The following is a 22,210-nucleotide window of genomic DNA, read 5'->3' as shown; positions in this document are numbered from 1 at the left end:
GCCAGTTTTCCTAGTGTGTACAAAGAATTCCTTCTAGTTGTTCCATGTCCTTGCTGATAGTTGGTATTGTCAGTCTTTTAAATTTTAGACATTCTGGGGTCTGTGGTAGTGGTACTTCATAGTTTTAATTGGCATTTCCTTAATAAACGTTTATTGATCATTTGGATATCTTCTTTTGTAAATTGCCTATTCAAGTGGCTTGCCCATTTTCCCAATATGTTGTCTTTTTCTAATTGACTTATAAGAGTTCTTTACATTTTTTTGGATGAGTCCTTTGTTGGTTATATATTTGCAAACTTCTCCATGCTTTGACTTGCCTTTTCTTTCTTTTAATGGTACTTTTGATGAATTAAGTTCTTCATTTTAATGTAGTCCAATTTGCCAGTCTTTTCCTTTATAATTAGTACTTTTTGCACATGTGTAACAAAATACATGTGCAAAAATGTTCATAGTAGTTTTATTTGTATTAGTCCCAGACTGAAAATACCCATAAATCCATCAGAGTAAGATGGATATATAGTGTGGTATGTTCGTACAATGGGTTCGTTTTCAGCAGTGAAAACAAATTAACTGCTGCTACATGTGACAAGATCTCTGAATCAGAAATGTAATGTTGAGTGGAAGATGTCAGACATTTAAAAAATGCATGTATATAATTCTATTCATGCAGTCTGAAAATATAAATTTTAGTTGTATTAAATAGTGAAACCCTGTTTTATGTTGATGAATTATCTCAAAGTAATCCTAATAGAATAATATTGGGAAATAAAGGTCAGTTTCCTCCTATGTATAACCTCATACAGATGTAGGGATACCCTGTCTAGTCTAGAAGATATGTTTCTGGGTTTTTTTTTAATTAATTTATTTTTTTAATGTTTATTTTTGAGAGAGAGACACACAGAGTGTGAGTGGGGGAGGGGCAGAGAGAGAGGGAGACAACAGAATCCGAAGCAGGCTCCAGGCTCTAAGCTGTCAGCACAGAGCCCATTGTAGGGCTCGAACTCAAGAACTGTGAGATCATGACCTGAGCCAAAGTCAGACGCTTAACTGACTGAGCCACCCAGGAGCTCCTAGAATATATGTTTCTTATTTTATTAAATCCTCAAGTGGAAGTGACCTTCTTAGGATCTTTGAAGCTGATGTGCTATTTATTAAGATATTTCCCAAACTATTACAAACTATAAAGTTACATCAGTGTGAATTTATTTTTCATTCCATCATATAGTAAGTCATTTTACAAGATTTAAAAAAAATATGACAGCAAAAATCATCCATGGTCAGTGTAACACAGTACTTTTGATACTTCTTTGCAGTCCAATCTTTTTCCTGTGCGTAAATTTTGTACCCAAATATAGTAGACACATATTATGTGTATATTATCTTATATCTTACACTATATTAATATCATAAGCATCCACATTTTTTCTAGTAGCTCACATAATTTCAGTGAGGCCCCAATCTTCCTGATTATTTCTTCTTTCTTTCCCTCATAGTCACACTTAACTCACAGAGTATAAGGGAGCACCTTTTTTTCTTTTTTAAAAAAAAATTTTTTTTTAACGTTTATTTATTTTTGAGACAGAGAGAGAGAGTATGAATGGGGGAGGGTCAGAGAGAGAGGGAGACACAGAATCTGAAACAGGCTCCAGGCTCTGAGCTGTCAGCACAGAGCCCGACACGGGGCTCGAACTCACTGGCTGCGAGATCATGACCTGAGCCGAAGTCGGACACTCAACCAACTGAGCCACTCAGGCGCCCCAGGAGCACCTTTTTTTCTACATTGATTCAGGTAAAGTATAGAATATATTTTCTCTAACTTTGGTTTCCGTTCTTAGTTTACAGCTGACCTTGACCAGTTTGATCAGTTACTACCCACACTGGAGAAGGCAGCCCAGTTGCCAGGCCTGTGTGAGCCGGAGAGGATGGATGGTGCGGTCACCAATGTAACGATCAAATCAGAGACCCTGCCAGCTTCGCTTCAGTCCACCACTGCCAGACCCACTTCCAGGCTGAATAGTATGTGTCGAGGAGAAAACCTCATTTTAAATGTTTAATGATAATATGGGTTAGTGCTTTTGTCTCTCACCATTACTGCACAGACCATTTGTTTGTTGAGAGTAAACCGTCTTTTCTTTTCTGTTTTTTTTTAAGTTTATTGATTTATTTTGAGAGAGAGAGTGTGTGTGTACGCAGAGGAGGAGCAGAAAGAGAGAGAGAGAGAGAGAGAGAGAGAGAGAGAGAGAAAGGGAGAGAGAGAGAATCCCAAGCAGGCTTCACGCTGTTGGTGTCGTCACGAGATCATGACTGACCTGAAATCCAGTGACATATACTTCACTGACTGAGCCACCATGCCCCCAGAGAGTGAACTATCTTCTTAGTAATGCCACTGTAAATGATATACAGTTACTTTTAAACATATAAACTTGACTCATCATGTGTATTTTAAATTATGGGATAACTTCTATCCTTTTGTAATTAATGTTGAAGCAAATAATTTTGTGTTCTTACCCAAAATATTCCATAGCAGGACTTTCACAAATATAATATTGGTCAAATTGTATTTCCCAAAGTGTCTTCATTGAACACTAGTCCTAGGAGTTGGAAAAAAAAAGGGATTTTGTGCGAAAATCCACTGGGCGGATGGTACATGGCATGGCACGTATGCCATTCCACAGTGCATATTAAAGGTTTTAAAAAGTCCTGTGTTAAAGATACCAGTGTAGATTTCTGTAAAGCATTGACCATACTTTCTTAATTATGGAATTCCTTTTCTCAAGTAATGCATTTTTTCCCATGGAGCACCATTTAGGAGACAGCTGTGTTGAAATAGGTCACTTCTACTCCAGCCCAAGGAGACACTTTGATAGGATAATACTTCATGAAGATAGGGCTGTCAAGTTTTTTTCACCCATCAAATTTTGAAGTTTAACATAACAGTGGTGGTAATTCCATTGTGTCATCTGGAAACTAACCAGCTCACTTTCAAAATTTGCCTGTGTTCCTGACCAGTCTTGTCATTCTTCTGATGGGATCAGGTGTGGGACTCATTTTATTTCAGTTCTACTGCAGCTTTTAGCTGTCATGACACACCTCCTAAAAGTCTGCCAGGATTTCCAGGAAGCTGGAAAGAAAAGTCTTGAGTCATTTCTGACATTTTTGGAAGCAGTTTTTCAGCTGACTAGAGCATTGGTTGTAAGCAGGAGCCCAGATTCAAGTCTCCCGTTCTCCATTTATTAACAGTATTACTTTGGACAGATAAATTTTTTGAGCTTTATTCTCCTTATCTGTAAAAGGAGAATTAGAATTAGATGAAATGACTCCAAAAGCCTCTTCTAATTGGAACTGAGAGGCTCCAGACTCTGGGATGGCAGACACAGTTGGAGAAACAAGAAGGTGCAAGGGTAAAAGGCAATAAAATGAAAGTCTACATACTGATTGGTTTGATCCTGGTCCCATTCTCCATCTAATATGGGAGCCTGGAGGATTTATCTCAGGAGACACTGAATGACCAGAACAGAGATGACTGGCTATAGCTATGGAAGGAGAGCTCCCTAAAGTGCAAAGATCCTCCTGCCATCTAATGTCCAACAGAAGGCTCCCAGGAGACAGGCCTCACGCTTAGCTCTCAAAGTCAGTGTTTTAGAACACTGAACAGACACAGCCAGACATCACCAGGATTTTGAGGGAAGTCTGCAACTTGAAAGAGAGTAAAAGAAACAAACAGAAAAAGAGTATGCGGTAGAGCTATACAATGAGTGCATGGACAAAAAAAAAAAAAAATGCTGAAATTTTTGAAAAGATAATTTATCCATAAATAATATGGGAAGAAAAAAGGGGGCAACGAACAAGAAAGAACCTTTGGAAATTAGATATCCAAAAATTTTAAATTTCAAGATAAACACTAGAAGACAAAGCTGAGAAAAACTTTAAGAAAGAAAAAAAAAAAAAAAGACCAAAAGACAAATAGAAAATTTGGAAGAAAAAGTTAAGATCAACCTAGGAGGGCCAGTAATGGTAGATAAGAATTCCAGAAACAAACAAACAATGAAAGGGGGAAAACACGGAAAAGAAGATATTTTCAAACAAATGAACGAAAAATCATATGAAATGACTGTTAGGGAATTGGGGACAAAGGGCGTAGTAGGAGAGGTAGATATGGGAGAATTAAGACTTCCTCTGCCATGATGGGAAGTTGGTAATCTGAAATTAAGATATCAAAGAATGGCAGCATATGCATATTTAGAAATAAATAGGTAAGTGCCAAAGAAAACACCTACACAAATTGAGAATGGTTGAGGGGTAAAGCTTAAAACTGCTTTTATTCATAAAAGACCTTTTGGTTCTGACTTTAAAAATTATGTACCTGTATTAATTTGATAAAAATTAAAGATAATACAAATAGAAAGTGTTTTCCAGCTCTATAGGACTGTGAAAATGGAGTGTTTTTCCTTCATAGTCTGTCCTGAGGCAAATAGCTCTTTCTTCTCTCTCGAGATTTCCTCCCCTGAATATAGCTCCATATATAAAAGTATATAAATAGGCCAGAATCTGTTAAACCTTGTGCTATAGTGTTGGCAAAGGCCAAAAGCATAGAAGGGAAGATACTGAGGTAAACGAGGGCAAGGATGATAGATGCAGACAGCCGGTCTATATGGTTTCAATATAGACAAGAAGGAAAATAAGGTTTTAGGAGGCATAAGGCTAAGGAAACAAGTTGGGCAGAATAAAGGATTGAAGAAGGAAAAAGAAGATGGGGAGTCCATCTTTTTATAGGAGCCCATTACTTTGTATGGATATGAAAAACTCTTTAGTCTGTGTCATGACACATCTATTATACTTACTCTAGGACCCATCCATTTTCTGTAATTATCTTTGTTTTCTCCAAAGTTACTTTCTTTGTTAAATTTTCTCTCTTTCCTGCCACTGGCTTTTCTGGAATTTGAGATGTCCATCCGTATACACCGACAAAGGCCTAGAATGAACAATCTTGGTAGCTAGAGTGTATCTTTAGCTAACGTGAGAAACCCTTTTGCTCTGGCAGTGAATGTAGGTTCTGATTATAGAAGCCCTATTTCTTTGTTGCTGTTGTGAGAGAGTGGGGCTTGGTGATGGGGAAATCCTCGTGGCAGCCCAGGCACCCACTCTGGGAGATTCCCTGGGCAGAACTCCCACCCTGAGTCATGCACTTACCCCTTTAATCCCAGGGGCAGATGCCAGAGTCCTCTGCACTTGGGGCGGGGCCTGCTGCAGCTGTTCAGTGGCCCAGTCGCCCCTGGCTTGTTCCTGTATTGACCACTGAGCTTGGGGGTGTTCTGGTCTTTTGGGAAAACTCCCCTTCTTGGAGAATCTTCTCTTTCTCCCACTGTAGATTTTTTTAGTTTTGTTAAGGTTTTACCATCAGTTTGTCCCCTCTGTTTTATCTTTCAGAAACTCTGTCATTCAAGTCAGCTGCCATACTTCTTTTGCCTTTCCTTCAGCTGGAGATTTCTTTTTTCTTTTTTATTTCTTTTGTTATTTCAGAGATAATTTTGGAGGGAAAATAAAATACGAGGATAAATCTGCCACACTGAACCAGAATATTGCCTTAGGTCTCTTTACATATGAGAAAATTAAGATCCAGAGAATGAAAAGAAAGAAAAAATACAGACAAAAACTTGCCTGAAGTTTTCCACTTAGTATATGCAGAATCAGGATTTAAATCTCAGTCTGCCTGGTTTCAAAATATCCTGTCGACATGCACACCACACACCCATGCAGTGTGACCAAGTGATTTAAATAATGTTGTTAGAAATGTACTATAAGAGCACAGCAAGAGACGGTGTAGGAGGGTATTATTGGTCAAAATATGTACAATATGACCTCTTCAGCAGCACCTTCAAAACCTCTGCTACTTCCTTTTGATTGTCTTCAGCTCCTTATCCTTTGAGGGTGGATTTAACTCCTGAAATTTTCTGGAGTTATTTGGAGCCAAATTTGTTGATCCAAAAAACAATAATACTTTGTTTTAACCAGAACCAAAATTAGACTAACTATAAGGAGATACATTTTTTTGAGGGACCTGTATACTGTTTTAGATCGATCTAGAAGAATTCCAAAAATATTTGAACACTGACAACTTCATTGGAATAAGTGAATGATCTCGTGAAGTGGTTGATCTTATGTTTGATGGACATACACATTCTGAGATTATTATTTTTTAAAGATCATTAACTTGTAGCACGTTAAAATAATTATATAACTCAAAAAATAATGAGTTTTACATAAAGCACTTTTTCAGTAATTAAAAAAATCCATTTTAATTTCCCTTTTACAGAGTATTGTGCCTGTTGGTATCTTTTGCTATTTTATAAAGCTGTAATGTATAATCTTATGTAGAGATAATTTACTACATATGAGAGCGTAACTGAAATAGAAGTTCTAAATAGAATTGCTTGGTCAAAGGATAGATAGATTTTGCCAAATGGCCCTTCTCAGATATTACACCAGTTTACACTCTGAGAATGTTCTTCTTTCTACACATCCTAAGACATCGAGTTTACACACTTTCTCATCTTTGCCAATCTGATGGTTTGGTTTTTTAAAGTATCACAGTATAGCTTTAATCTGTATTGCTTTTTTTGTGAATTAGGTTGATCATTTTTCAGTGATCTGTGATTCAGTGATTTTTCAGTCACGTGGATGTGACCTGTTCATATTCTCTCGCCATTTATCTATTGGATTTTTCCATTTTATTTTTTTTATTTTTTATTTTTTTAAATTTTTTTTTTCAACGTTTATTTATTTTTGGGACAGAGAGAGACAGAGCATGAACGGGCGAGGGGCAGAGAGAGAGGGAGACACAGAATCGGAAACAGGCTCCAGGCTCTGAGCCATCAGCCCAGAGCCCGACGCGGGGCTCGAACTCACGGACCGCGAGATCGTGACCTGGCTGAAGTCGGACGCTTAACCGACTGCGCCACCCAGGCGCCCCTGGATTTTTCCATTTTTATCTTATGATTTATAGGAGGGTTTTTTTTTAACATAAGTTAATCTGTTGTCTACATCACATTTAGCAAAATAAAACACTGCAACTGCTGTGCTTTATTTTTATTTAGAAAAATAAAACACTACAACCAAATGTAACACAAAACTGAGCCAGAAACCTCTTAACCAATGGCTGAGGAAAGTGGCTGACCGTCGAAATCACTAGATAGGGATGGTCTGTTAAAGGAGTAGAATGTGCAAAAGCCGCTGCCATGGTTAGACAATGGTTTCTACCTGTGTGCAGAAATTTTTATTTATTTATTATTTATTTTTTTTAACATTTTATTCATTTTTGAGAGACACAGTGTGAGTGGGGGAGAGGCAGAGAGAGAGGGAGACACAGAATAGAAGCAGGCTCCAGGCTCTGAGCTCTGAGCACGGAACCCAATGTGGAGCTCGAACTCACAGACTGCAAGATCATGACCTGAGCCGAAGTTGGACACTTAACTGACTGCGCCACCCAGGTGCCCCGAGAAATTTTTAAATTTTTTAGTAACATAACTTTTTTGTGGCTAATGGATATATAAAGCTTTCCTCTTAACCAGACTAGAAATGGAGAAAATATGATGTTGAGCCCTTTGCAAGGATGATAAGAAAGATTAATAGCTTGATCAGGGATGGGGCACTTGGGTGGCTCAGTAAGTTAAGCATCTGACTCTTGGTTTTGGCTCAGGTCATGATCTCATGATTTGTGAGATCGAGCCCCACATCAGGCTCTGCACTGACAGCATGGAGCCTGCTTGGGATTCCCTCTCTCTTCTCTCTGTGCCCCTCTCCCACTGACATGCACTCGCACTTACCCTCCTCTCTCTCTCTCTCTCTCTCTCTCTCTCTCTCAAAATAAACAAACATTAAAAAAAAATAGCTTGATCAGGGATCCCTAAGAGCTTGTTTTCTACCCCCACTTCATCTGTCCCTCTCCAACATAGAGATGCATTGATGCTTCCCTCTACAAATTACTTTGCCTGTCTTGTGTTACATATGTACATACTCGTGTTTGTGATAGGGACACAAATATGACCAAAAATAGTAGATTTATTCCCTGGACAAACAAAGATAACTTGTGTTTTTCTTTTTTCTTTTTTTTAACGTTTGTTTATTTTTGAGAGAGCAAGTAGGGGAGGGGCAGAGAGTGGGGGGGATGGAGGATCGAAAGCAGGTTCTGTGCTGACGGCAGTAAGACTGGTGCGGGGCGAAAACTCACGAACCATGAGATCATGAACTGAGCCAAAGTCGAATGCTCAACCTACTAAGCCACCCAAGGGCCCATATTTGTGTATTTTTTAAAACATTCCAGCAAATCCTCAAATTTTTTGTAAAAATAAATTTCTAAAGGAAATCTTAAAAGGTTGAGGTAACTTTTAGAATAAAAACCAACTTTTAAGCATAAAGCCTATGCAAACAGAACTTTTACTTGAATCAAAGTTTGATTTGTTTGGGTTTATCTTCCTAGTCATCAAACTTAGCACATGAATCTTACTTCATTTTGAGAAATTTTATCTAGCTTATTGATATTTTCCTCACCAGGACACCAATGAGGTATTACTACTCATTACCTCATTACCAATGAGGTCCTATTACTGAGTCAAATAAACTATCTTATAATATTCAGTATTGATGGTAGATAGCCATATAAATTTTCTTTGACTCTTAAATATAATTAATTTTGTCTAGGTTAGATTTCTGAAATAGAATAGGACTGAGGAATTAATGTGTGGAATAGAGCAGTGGGACAACTTTAGATAATCTTCTTTGACTAACTTCCTGATTTAAATAATGATAGGAATTAAGTGATTACTTTCCTATCATCATTTGTGGTTGGTGTTGTTTGGTGGTTTTTATTTGTTTTGTTTTTCGGAATCTACAGAATTTAATTTTTCTATCATTTGTCATGACAGACAAGACAAATTTAATTGAAAGCTATAATTATTTGCATTTAGAAGTGAATGTGTTTTGGAGCGTCTGGGTGGCTCAGTCAGATGAGTGTCTGACTTCGGCTTAGGTCATGATCTCATGGTTCCTGGGTTCAAGCCTCACGTTGGGCTCTGTGCTGGCAGTGTGGAGCCTGCTTGGGATTCTTTCTCTCCCTCTCTCTCTCTCTCTGCCCCTCCCCGACTTGCACTCTTTCTCTAAATAAATAAGTACGCTTAAAAAAAAACAACCTCCAACGCATTTTTAGTTGGGTTTTTAAAAATTATACTAGTTTTCTCAGGCTGCTATAATAAAATACCACAGACCAGGTGGCTTAAACAACAGAATTTAATTTTCTTACAGATCTGGAGGCTAGAAGTCCAAGGTGAAGGGGGTTGGCAGGTTTGGTTTCTTCCGAGGCCTCTCCTGGGCTTGTGGATGACTGCCTCCTTGCAGTGGCCTTGTGGTCATCCCTCTGTCTGTGTTTTGTCTGTGTCCTAATCTCCTCTTCTTATAAGAACACCAGTCATCTTGAATTAGAGCCCACCCTAACTTCCCTGCCCATCTCCGAAGACCCTGTCTCCACATACAGTCACATTCTGAGCTACTAGGAGTTAGACCTTCTCATATGAATTTTGGGGGAATACAGGTCAGCCCATAACAATGATTAATTAATATATGTCCATTTCAGAAATTACAAATAACCATTAGAAGCACTAAAAGAAAATAAAAGTCATCCTTATTCTCACAACCTAAAATCTACCAAAGATAAACTCCTTTCCAGAATTTTTTTCTACTCATATATACTAAATAATTTGTAAAACCAGAATCATTCTGCACATAATATCTTGGTTTATGGGGTCATTTTCTTTTTCATTTAGTTGGACACTGTAACTATCCAAACCAGGGTTCATTAAACATTCCCTGAGTTTCTAGAATCCAGGTTATTTACAATTTTTCATAGAATAAACAGTACAGAAATGATCAAGTTTTGAAAAGAAAATGCCGGGGCGCCTGGGTGGCGCAGTCGGTTAAGCGTCCGACTTCAGCCAGGTCACGATCTCGCGGTCCGGGAGTTCGAGCCCCGCGTCGGGCTCTGGGCTGATGGCTCAGAGCCTGGAGCCTGTTTCCGATTCTGTGTCTCCCTCTCTCTCTGCCCCTCCCCCGTTCATGCTCTGTCTCTCTCTGTCCCAAAAATAAATAAACGTTGAAAAAAAAAAAAGAAAAGAAAAGAAAATGCCTAACCAAAACTTTCTAAAATGCATATACTATTTTCTTCCATTACAAGATATAATTTGATGTCTTTTTTCATTTGTCATTGTTATAAGCATCAGTCGTTATACTGTTATTATACAGATGTATTCTTAGTTAACAGCTACAGAGCTTTGCCCATTTTCTAAACGACCCTAGACTGCTGTGCCCTATAGTTTCTGTTACTGCCTTTTATAGAACATCTTTTGTTTGCCACTCTCATTTCATGATAACACTGTCCCTACCTATAGTGTATTATACTGCCCTGTAGACTGAAAAAGCAGTTAACCAAAATTGTTATAATTATCTTTAAAGAAAATAATTTCTGGGGTGCCTGGCTGTCTCGGTCAGTGGAGCATGCAACTCTTGATCTCAGTCAGGGCTGTGAGTTCGAGCCCCATGTTGGGTGTAGCTATTACTTAAAAATTAAAGAAATAAAAAAGAAAACAGTTGAAAGAAATAAAAGAGATAATTTTTGGCAAAATTCTGAGTGATTCTCCTATCATAACGTCAACTTACGTGCAGGCTTTTTTACATCAGATTGTCTTTGATTCAGAGACTTTTTCTTTCTCACTGGTTATTATGTGGCCACATTCTAGATAGTTTAAGTTTCTGAATAAGGGACCTTTGTATCATCGAAATAATATTTTATAGGGGAAATCTCATTCTATTACACAATATATTACTTCTGAAAAATACTGTCTTTTTATCTTCCACTGTGATCCTGACTTCTTGCTTTTTCCAGGATTACCGGAGCTGGAATTGGAAGCTATTGATAACCAGTTTGGACAGCCAGGAACAGGTGATCAGATTCCATGGGCAAATAATACAGTGACTACCGTAAATCAGAATAAACCAGAAGAGTGAGTAACACATTTCCTACTTTAAAAAACATCAGATACTTGGGGTGCCTGGGTGGCTCAGTTGGTTAAGTGTCCAACTTCAGCTCAGGTCATGATCTCGCGGTTTGTGAATTTGAGCCCTGTGTTGGGCTCTGGGCTGACAGCTCAGAGCCTGGAGCCTACTTTGGATTCCGTGTCTCCCTCTCTCTCTGCTCCTTCCCTGCTTGCTCGCTCTCTCTCAAAAATAAATAAACATAAAAAAATTTAAAAAATTAAAAAATTAAAATTATCAGATACCAATTTCAACAAAGAACTACTTTTCCCACACTGGATTCCAGCCTATGTTGGTATTTTGTGAGCTAGTAGTAGAAGTGAATGTTTAATGAAAAAAAGGGGATGTAGGAAGACACCAAGTTAAACAGATTTATTTACTGTGTGACTGCAAGGCCGGTATGTATTGTAATTACCAAGCGATTGACATAGTATGCAGTGGTTGTTTTATTTTTCATCTCTTGCTTTGCTTTGATTGATTCTTATACAGTTTCTGAGACCTGTAGATGAAGTGAGCTCAGTATAACAATTATTTTGAAAGCTCTTGAGCTTTTAGTTGTATAATTATTTTGTCCAGAGTTTCTTTTTGGAGCAAGATGGTTAATAAGAGAAGGTACATTTTACATCTACTTAGTGTCCCATCTTGATTACAATTTAATTGCTTAATTGACGTAAGTAGCTCTATTCCAAAACATTAGAGAAGAGTACATTTCATACATAGCAACCAAAGGATGACTAGACAGTATCGAGTGTAGCTTAGAGCTTTTAACTATGAACTGCATTCCCACTTACCTTCCCCCTAAAAGAATCCTTAAAATTATGTCATTATATTTGTATTATTAATATTATTTTCTATATATTTCTAAATTTTATGCATCAATTGGCATCCTTTTGGATTAGACTATGTATTTCCTTCATGTAATCAACATTTTTTTGTTGTTGCTTAACACTGAGCATGTTTCTTTTTTCTAGTTTGATTTCTTGGGTAAATGGTCATCATGTCATATTATCAATATGATTTGATCATCTTTGAGAGTTAAGTATAAATAGAATAAATCATACCATAGGCTGGATGATTTTTTATGAGATTTTGATTGATTTTTATTTTTGATTTTCACCAAAAATTGTTTTTCCTTTCTTAACTATGTTTAGTTAATTTTTTAGGCTAATTCTATTAAGCTAACAAGAAGAGTACAGAAGCAAAGTTCAGTGATTGACAAAATAGTGAAAATACATTCCGGCTACATATAGAACATTTATAAGTTTTTTCACATAAGTATAGAACATTTCTTTGTGTAAGAATTGATCGAAAAAGCATCTCAGCAAAGAACTTTATAGAATAAGACTTGCATATGTGTTCGTATCATATATACATATATATATTTGCATTACTGAGATTGAATACTTATTTGCTGTATCAGTCTTAAACATTTCTATCTTTTGATTCTATAGCCAGTGTATTAGTTCACAATTAGATGAGCTTCTCTGTCCACCAACAACAGTAGAAGGAAGAAATGATGAGAAGGCTCTTCTTGAACAGCTGGTGTCCTTCCTCAGTGGCAAAGATGAAACGGAGCTAGCTGAACTAGATAGAGCTCTGGGGATTGACAAACTTGTCCAGGTATTTATTAAGCTCGGCCTTATATAACTGATACAATCCTGAGAAGCTAGAAAAGTATTTTTAAGCAAGATTTTTCAATACTGTTCTCACTGTGTTTTTTGTGGTTTTATAATTTATTCTTGTGAAAATTGTCAAAATATATAATAGCTAACTAATGAGTTTTTTAAACAAAAAATCATAATAATTACAAATAGTTAGAATTAGAAAGTCTTAGCGTTCCACTATGGAACAGAATCTTAGACGCTCCCCCTAGAATAGAATCCAACATTATATCATTACTTCTTACTCTAGGACTTAATTTATCCTTCATTCGTGCTAGACCTCAACCTATATATTCCATGATGCTCCAACTTCCAGGCATTTTTCACACTGTGAGGTTAAAAAATCAACATTCTTTTAAGGAGTAGAATATAAGGTATCAGAATGCATAGCCCACAAAAAGGGGAAGTTATGTTTCATAAAATTTTCCTTTCAGTTACATACACCGGGTCACAATTTAAATTAGAATTTTTACAGTGAATAATAGTATAAATTTTGAAAGCCATAGCTATGGCATTCTGTTAGGCCAGCTATGAATTTTTTTCAAATAAGAGAAAAGGATGAACTTTGTATTTGAGATAGAAAAATGCTTAATTAATCACTCCTTTAGGAATCTAACTCCTCATGGTAAACTATTACAGGTAAAGTGTGTTCTCTCTTAGGCTTTGCAGTGTGGTTCTTTTTAAACCTTTTAGCTTTATCTCACTGATTTTAGGGCCTTTTGTTTTAACCATGTTTTTATCTCTTTTCTGAGATTTTAAACATCTCAGTTCATCTGTTACTCCATTTCAAAAGTTAACTTTTCATAAGTGATTCCTTTATGTAGCAAACTCCTAGAGAGCTTCATGACTTCAACATGAATATTTTATAATAAGACGTTCTAGAGGTGAATGTTCTCAGATCCAAGATTATATAGAGAAGCATGTCACGTATTGGCATTAACTTATTTGTAAAATGTTCTGGCTTGCTGTCCAACAGGGAGGTGGATTAGATGTGTTATCAGAGAGATTTCCACCACAACAAGCAACACCACCTTTGATGATGGACGAAAGACCCAACCTTTATTCCCAGCCTTATTCTTCTCCTTCACCTACTGCCAATCTCTCCAGCCCTTTCCAAGGCATGGTCAGGCAAAAACCTTCACTGGGGACTATGCCTGTTCAAGTAACACCTCCCCGAGGCGCTTTTTCACCCAGCATGGGCATGCAGCCCAGACAGACTCTGAACAGACCTCCCGCTGCCCCCAACCAGCTGCGGCTTCAGCTTCAGCAGCGCTTGCAGGGACAGCAGCAGGTGAGCACTCTTTTTTAGCAGGTGATACATTTAAAGGCGTGTGCTGGCTCCCTCTCTGAAATAAGAACAGCCTAATTGCTACAAGAAAGGTATTAAGTGGGAGTAGTCCCACAACCTTTATGAAAGACTCAAAAAACTATCCTTGGTCTGCTAGGATAAAATAAAGAACACGTTCATTCAGCTAAAGGCAACTGGCTCATAACAGTACTGTGAGACTTAAAATTTTAAAGCAAGTGGATTTTGTTTTTTGAGACAAAATATTTAGGACGAACGTCATATCATTATTAAATTAAAGAGAAATATGTAGCTTAATTTATCAAGTAGAGCATCAAAAGGTACTGTTATGATTGATTGATGGAACAGAAAATGGAATCTTTGTTGTTTGAAGTTGGAGTGATTGAAGCTTAATGATGTTATTATATTAGGAGAGTAGAGTAGAGGAAAGGATAGTTTGGGGGTCTGGGGAGTTGTGGGTGAGTTAAATCTTCTGTCTCATGACAGGTAATGAATGGGTATAATGGCATAAATATTTAAGATTGAATGAGCAGCACATACAGAGATAAGCATCAAGACCAAAAAAGCAAATGGTTAAAAGTATCGGCTCTGGGAAGTGGGACCAGCACTATAGATTGTTACTTCTTCTTATTTATCTTTTTGTATTTTTTTAACCATCTGTATGTATTACTTTGGATTTTCTGTAAAGTATTTAAAGCAATTTCCTAGAGTGTTAGAAATTCAGAAAGGAAGAGAAAGAAGGAACTAAATTATATTAGAAAGGCAATATTATATAATGTTATAGGAGCTCTAGATTCAAGTCCTACTTCTGACCTTACTTAGGTGGGTTGGCAATCAAATGATTTACCCTTTTAAAGCCTCTGATTTCTGATTATAGCCATAAAAGGAGACTAACAAATAACCCCTCTACCTCATCGGCGGTGTGTAGATTAGATGAGTTAGTACATGTAAAGATCTTAACATAGTGCCAGGCATGCAGTAACACTAAACACTAGCTCTTATTATCAAATTATATTCAGTAAATACAATAAGTAATATAAAATGAGTTTCCATTCCACTTAAAAAGAAGATGATGAAAGGGACAAAGAGAAAGGGAGCTCCAGACGAGATAGGAAAAAATTATTAATGGTAGAATAACAAAAAAAAGGAATACTATTTAAAATTCTAGGGTGGAATAAAGAACTGAAAGAGGAATTAGGGGAAGAGAGGGAAGAAAAGAGAAATCTAGAAAGGAAATAGTAATGTGTTCTGAGTATTAGTTGAAGGTAAACTACCTCTTGCTATAACTTGTCATTATTCAGTTGAGAGCACAAGAATAAGAAATGCTTATTGGTTCACAAAACATGTCATTTGCAAAACATATTTAGGGAGACTACCAGGCACTATGAGGAATACAAAGAATTAAGGAGATACAGGCAACTTTTAGAACTTCCCATCAGCTTGGAATATTCCAAACATACACAACTGGAAACTTACATAACAGTGCAAGTAGTGATTAAGGGTTAACCCAAAAAGTAGAGGAAAACGTAGGTGTGCTGATTTTCATTTTACAGGGTAGAGTCAGTAAATACTGTTTAAAGGCAAGGGTTCATTGAGCAAGGCCAGATCAACAGTCTAGGTTAGGTTTGTGAATGGATGAGATAATAATTCGCACGTAGTTTGGGAAAAAAATCACTTTTACTTTGATTTTTTTCCTAAAACAGCTGATAAGCAGAGGTAGCAATGCAGAGGGTACACATGAAATAAGGGTGCAAATAGACGAATGTGGCTCCTTGTTGCTTCCTTTAAATATCAGGGAGACATGTCCAAAGTTTGGTGGTCTTGGTAACCCAACAGAGTGAAGTATCCATCAAGTTAGAGAAAGTTTTGAGCCCTGAGATATGTCAGTACACAAAACAACCTATAATGCCGTGTAAGACAATACTTTGCTACCAAATGAGCCTCATCATCCAGACCTACTTTCTGGGTTCTGGACCATAAGTTCTTTTGTATAACAGTGGGACATCCCAGTCCACAGTCTGTAAATGCTTGGAGTCTTCTGTGTGAGTTAAGGGCTCTCTGCGAGGTCTGGCCAAGGCTTATCTCAGTCATCGTTTCAGTTAAGATGCTTTCAGCAACATGGAAAGAAAAAACATCAATTCAAAGGAGTGAAACCATTTTTAAAAAGTATTTTGACTCAGATAATGAGATGATACAAAGTAGAGACAGGTTGAGGTGCGGTTACCTCACAGGCTCAAGAATGTTATCCAAGGACCTACATTCTTTCTATCTTTTTACTCTCTAATCCCTGGCAACTAGAAAAATGGCTCCAGTGGTTACAAATATCACATGCACCTGTGCATCTTTTTCCATAAGCCAAGAAACTTTTTCCAGGTTCTTGCCCTTCTTTCCTCCCTCCCACTCCAAAAAAAGAAAACGGGGGGAAAATTGTTTTTTCACATGTCTGGCCAGCCAGAACTGAGTCACATGTACACCCTTAACCACCTGATGGCAAGGATTGACTTAGAGCACACAGTTAACCCCTTGTGCATGATTTGGGATAGTCAGCTGAACAGACTCCTAGTTTGTCATTGAGGAGGAAGGGGAGGGTAAATGACTGTGAGTTGGCAATAACAATACCTGACAAAATCAAGAAATGGAGGTTTATTTAAAGTTGCACGTGTTGGGATCAAATTGGTGAACTGAGATGGAACACTTGCCCTTTCTCCTGCCTGAATTCCATTAGATGACAGGATGTATATTTTAAATGAGTAAGTTCATATTAGTGCAGAGAAAAAGAAAAACACTAAAAATTGGTACACTATAAATTAAGTGATTTTGAAATAGAAAGCAAACATGAGAAAGAAACAAAATAATCATATACGAACACTACAACTGCTTATGTAGAAAATCCAAGAGAACCTACAGAGGACTTAGAATTAATTGAGAAGTTTCGCAGTGTTTCTAGAAAAAAAAAAACCCGAGAAATAAAGATTAATAGCAATCCTTTTTACTATCAACAACCAATTAAGAAATATAATTTCAAAATATGTTCGCAATTTATAAAACTTAGAAAATTATTAATCGTAATTGCAAGTTAAAAAAAAGATCCAAACGAAGATATTAGTGAGTTGAAAGACTATCATAAAGATGGCAATTTTGGGGGGCGCCTGGGTGGCTCAGTTGCTTAAGTGTCTGACTTTGTCTCAGATCATGATCTTATGGTCCCTGGGTTCGGGCCCACACCAGGCTCTGTGCCGACAGCTCAGAGCCCAGAGCCTGCTTCAGATTCTGTGTCTCCCTCTCTCTCTGCCTGTCCCCTACTCGTACTCTGTCTCTCTGTCTCAGAAATGAATGTTAAATTTTTTTAAAGATGACAATTGTTCTGAAATTAATTAAATTCAGTAGAATTCCAGTCAGAATCTCAACATGAAACTTAACAAATAAATGCTAACTTTATTTTAGAAGCATGAGTACGAAATCTTAAAGAAGGAGGATGAACTTGCCTTACCAAATACCAAGATTTAAAACCAAGCTTTGGAACTTAAAACAATGTGGAACTGTCATAGGGATAGACAGTTCTTCCAATTGGAACACAGTAGAGAACCCAGACATACACTTAGATGTATATAAAGATTTTATAAGGGACAGAAGTGGCAATCAGTGGAGAAAGGATGGCCTATAGAATAAATGCTAGTACGTTTGGCTGTCCATGAGGGGAAAAAATTCGATTAGATTCATTATCTCATGCCATGCACAAAAATAAATTCTGGGTATTTTAATGACCTAAATGTGAATATGAGATTTCTGTGGCCCTGAAAAAAATGACATAAAGGAAAAGGTTGATTTTTGCATTCCAAGTTTAAAACTTACAAAAGATAACAGGGCGCCTGGGTGGCTCAGTCGGTTAAGCCTCTGACTTCGGCTCAGGTCATGATCTCGTGGTTCGTGGGTTCGAGCCCTGCGTCAGTCTCTGTGTGGACAGCTCAGAGCCTGGAGCCTGCTTCGGAGTCTGTGTCTCCCTCTCTCTCTGCCCCTCCCCCAGTCGTGCTCTGTCTCTCTCAGTCTCTCAAAAATAAATAAACATTAAAAAAAAGATACCATAAACAAGGTTAAAAGACAAGCCATAGACTCAGGGAAGATATTTGCAACCCCGTATAACTGACAAAGGATTAGTATCCAGAATATCTCAGATTCATAACATGGTGTTCATAATACACTTATCTCTCTAGATTGAAATCATCTGTTTACTTGTTGGTCATATCCTCTCATGCCTTCTTCCCTCTTGCCAAACACAGGAGATGTAAAACATCTCATAGGCAGGAATTTAGGACAGTGTCTGATGGTTTGAAAAAAGAAAGGTACAAACTCAGATCTACATCACAGTTTATTTCTTTTTAATGGATTTTAAGAAGATCAGTTTAAAAACCTATTTCTTGACCTTAACTATATCTCATTGACTGGAATATGGTACACAAAGAGTAAAAAGATTCTAAGATTTTAAATTTTATTATATAGTTATGAATAATCCCTAGTTGGTGGGGGGGGGGGCAAGGGGAGGAAAAACACCCTAGGAAACTAGTAGAGATGCATTAGTTGATGGGGCGCCTGGGTGGCTCAGTTGGTTAAGCGTCCAACTTCAGCTCAGGTCATGATCTCACAGTCTGTGAGTTCGAGCCCTGTGTCAGGCTCTGGGCTGACAGCTCGGAGCCTGGAGCCTGCTTTGGATTCTGTGTCTCCCTCTCTCTCTGCCCCTCCCCTGCTCATGCTCTGTCTCTCTCTGTCTCAAAAATAAATAAAAACTTTAAAAAAAAAAAAAAAGAATTTCTAAAGTTCTATTTTCAGAAAAGGACAACAGCAAAAATGGGTAGACCTGTTGCTTGTAGAAAATGGTATAACATTGGCTGATAAGAGATGTAATTATTCTGTTCTAGTTTTGTTTTCTTCTTCTCCAGCAAGGGTCTTCATACTCCCAAGAAAAGGATAATATGAAAAGGGAGGGGTGCCTGGGTGGCTCAGTCGGTTGAGCATTCAACTTCAGCTCAGGTCATGATCTCACAGCTCGTGAGTTCGAGCCCTGCGTTGGACTCTGCACTGACAGCTCAGAGCCAGGAGCCCACTTCGGATTCTGTGTCTTCCTCTCTCTACCCCTAACCCACTCGCATTCTGTCTCTGTCTCTCTAAAAATAAATAAATATTACAAAAAATTTTTTGAAAAGGGAGTAACAGTTGAGACAGGTAAAGAAATGTGATTACTTAGCCATCTTAAAACAAGTCAAGTCCACTTGTGTTATGTGTTAGGGTACTGAAGAAGGGTATGGATCTGGTAGAAGAACCACTATTGATAATTTTTTATATTATATAGAAAATAGAAGTAACCAAAAAGTAGAACTAAGATCAAAGGGCAGAAAATACAGGGAGGCAAATTTCACCTCTAGAATTCTGACCATGAAAACTGCCTGATGTAAGAATGAGCTTCTTTAAAAGAACTCCTTGTCAAAAATTTACACGGTGGCTGAATCAGGGTTTTCAATCTTGGCACTCTTGAAAGTTTGGGATAGATAATTCTAGTTATAGGGCACTTTCCCATTCATTTAAGAACGTTTAGCAGCATCCCTGACCTCTACCCATTAGATGCCAGTAGCAGCTTTTCCCCAAGACAGCCAAAAATGTCTTCAGACATTGCTAAATGTCTCTTGTGGGGCAGAATCATCCCTGATTGAGAACCTCTAGCTAGGTAATCATCTTTTAGTTTTCCTATAGAAGGACTTCTTCTTGGTAAGGCATTGGAAAAAAAAAAAAAAAAACATTCAGACAGACAAAATGTCAGCTGGTCTGAACTCTGGGTGTGTGTGTGTGTGTGTGTGTGTGTGTGTGTGTAAGAGGGGGGGGTGTTTTATACATGTGGGTTGAGTTTGTACTGTTCCACTGGCCTCAAGCCCCACATTTCCTTTTATAATAGAAGTCTTTTGACCTGGCCTCTGTAGACTTTTGAATTTACGTCCCCAGCTGTAAAGACTACTGACCTCTCTCCACCCACCAACCAAAAGTCAAGATTTCCGAGGAGTTAAAGGATATGGTGATCATTTTGGGAAGACTTCCTTGGCAGAAATAGAGCTTGATCTGCTTGCTAGATAATGGGTAGCATTTTAGTAGGTCAGAGTGAGGCAGCTGTACACTGCCTTAGTCAGGTTGTGCACAGAGATGGTCAAGGGGAGGATGGGGAAATGAATAAGAATTATTTCAAGGGCAGAAACAGATCAATTTTGCAGAAAGTGCTTGTAGATTGCAGTAATTTCTTCTACTTCCAAAAATAGCCTGTTTATTTTCCAAGGTAGTAATATATTTCCTAAGGTTATTTTCTCAATTTTACTACTTCTCAGGCATCTTTCCTCCATCCCCACCCATTGCATTCTCACACTGTCTCCCAATTCCAAGAACATATAAAGCTGTGAGTTTGGAATCCCAACTCCCACTCCCCCAGCAACATTACTTGTCTTCATCACTGCGTATTCGTGTATTTTCACCTGTCCTCATTGCTTTGTCTTCTGTTTTTAGACTCGCTGTACTTTCTGCCTCAGGTTAACTCTGCCATCCTCCTGCCAGCTGACATTCTCATCTTTCAAGGTCCCATTGAGCTCACTCATGCCCTTGGTCCCTCCCTTCACGTCTTCGGCTGAGTTAGTTGTAGACATCCCTGTATACACACGTACAGCACTTGTGGGTGGCGCCATTCTGTATTGGCCTGTGCCACTCAACAGAGAATTCCTGGAGGAAAGAAATATGCTCACCTCTTTAGCCTTCAAACCTTATGTAGTATCTTGCGTACAGTTAGTTTTGTTTTGTTTTGTGTTTTTATAAAGCTTCATAAAGTTCATGGTTTATTTAAACGTATGTCTGTGGTCTGTAGAATTTAATAAGTATATAGATTTTTGTACTTAAGAGTCCCTTTGACTTTTAAAACCATAATGTTCATATCTTTATTTTTTAAGCGATTCCAAATGTTTTATCATATTCCACAAATGCCTGAAAATTTTCATTTTAATCCTTATATTCTGTTGAGCTTTCCCCCCAAAAACAGTTTGTTTTCTGACCTAATGGGAGTGAGAAAATTAATGAAACCAGAATTAAGAATTGAGCTGTTTGGAAATGGGTGATTTCATCACTTTTTACAACAATATGGATTTTCTTACAAAACTTTCTTAGTCTTTCTAGTTTGCATTTAGTATATTGGAATATATTAAATGTATTAAAATGTAAACTGTATTGACATGTTAATGTGTTTATTAGTAATTTATGTTATAAAATGCCATATAAACACAAAATAGTATTGATATTGTTGCTGTTATCTCTCTGAACAGTTTATTCATATCAAATTATTGAGCAAGAAATTCTTTAAGCTATAGATTATCAGGAAATATCACTTCCAAGGATGCTTGTTTTGTTACCTGATAAAGTTAAGGAATGCCTATGACCTGGAACCCTAAGTCCAATACAGACAGCATCTTCCAAACTAGCGTTCCATACAAGATTGTTCTGTAGTCATGTTAATGGCTACGTGTCAGGAAAAAAGGTTTCTGAGAACAAGTTGCATAGTATAACGCCTTCTTGAAGATCCATAGTGTGCTTTGGTCAATTAAAGGCTCATAGAATTACTGCAGTAAAGAAATCTGTTTCACCTTGTGTAACCCATCATTTCCAATACTTAATACAGCACAGCATGCTATTTTCCTGGCACATCTATTAATATCCTGCAGAACAGTGTTCTTTAGAACACCAATTTGGGAAATGCTGGTCTAAAGTAATTACTTCTTCTAGTTAAATAAATAGTCTATTTTCTCAAACCATTTGTTTCTTACATAATTCTCTTCAGTGAATGAAATCATGTTGGATTTCCCCAAATATGTACCCATCCGACAGTCAGTCTTCAAATGAGAAGTGCCTCAACTTTTCCATTCATCTTCCAAACTTTTATAGAATGTGCCCTATTATATACTTACTTTTATATTTACAAGTGTTTAAGACCAAGGGCTGATGTTTCTTTTCTCTCCATTATTGTACTTGACTGAAATAATTATTAGCGTGTTTTAAAAAGTACGCTGTATGTACGATATGTGTATATACCTATTTGCATATATATATGTGTATATATATATATATATATATATATATATGTACATGAATA

The 22,210-nt window shown here is 37.4% G+C and overlaps 1 protein-coding gene across 6 annotated transcripts in view; it reads left to right on the top strand.

Moving 5' to 3' along the window:
- NCOA1 (nuclear receptor coactivator 1) overlaps nt 1–22,210 on the top strand; it is a 187,304-nt gene that overhangs the window by 139,268 nt on the left and 25,826 nt on the right. For all 6 annotated transcript variants that reach the window (XM_030311532.1, XM_030311533.2, XM_030311530.1 and 3 more), the window contains 4 exons: nt 1,836–2,016; nt 10,931–11,048; nt 12,531–12,699; nt 13,717–14,031. In XM_030311532.1, the coding sequence (XP_030167392.1) occupies nt 1,836–2,016; nt 10,931–11,048; nt 12,531–12,699; nt 13,717–14,031 (783 nt within the window). The remainder of the gene's footprint in view (nt 1–1,835; nt 2,017–10,930; nt 11,049–12,530; nt 12,700–13,716; nt 14,032–22,210) is intronic.

This window comes from Lynx canadensis, chromosome A3 (genome assembly GCF_007474595.2).
Source record: "Lynx canadensis isolate LIC74 chromosome A3, mLynCan4.pri.v2, whole genome shotgun sequence".
NCBI classification, from domain to species: Eukaryota; Metazoa; Chordata; class Mammalia; order Carnivora; family Felidae; genus Lynx; species Lynx canadensis.
This window is presented reverse-complemented; position numbering and strand designations above follow the sequence as displayed.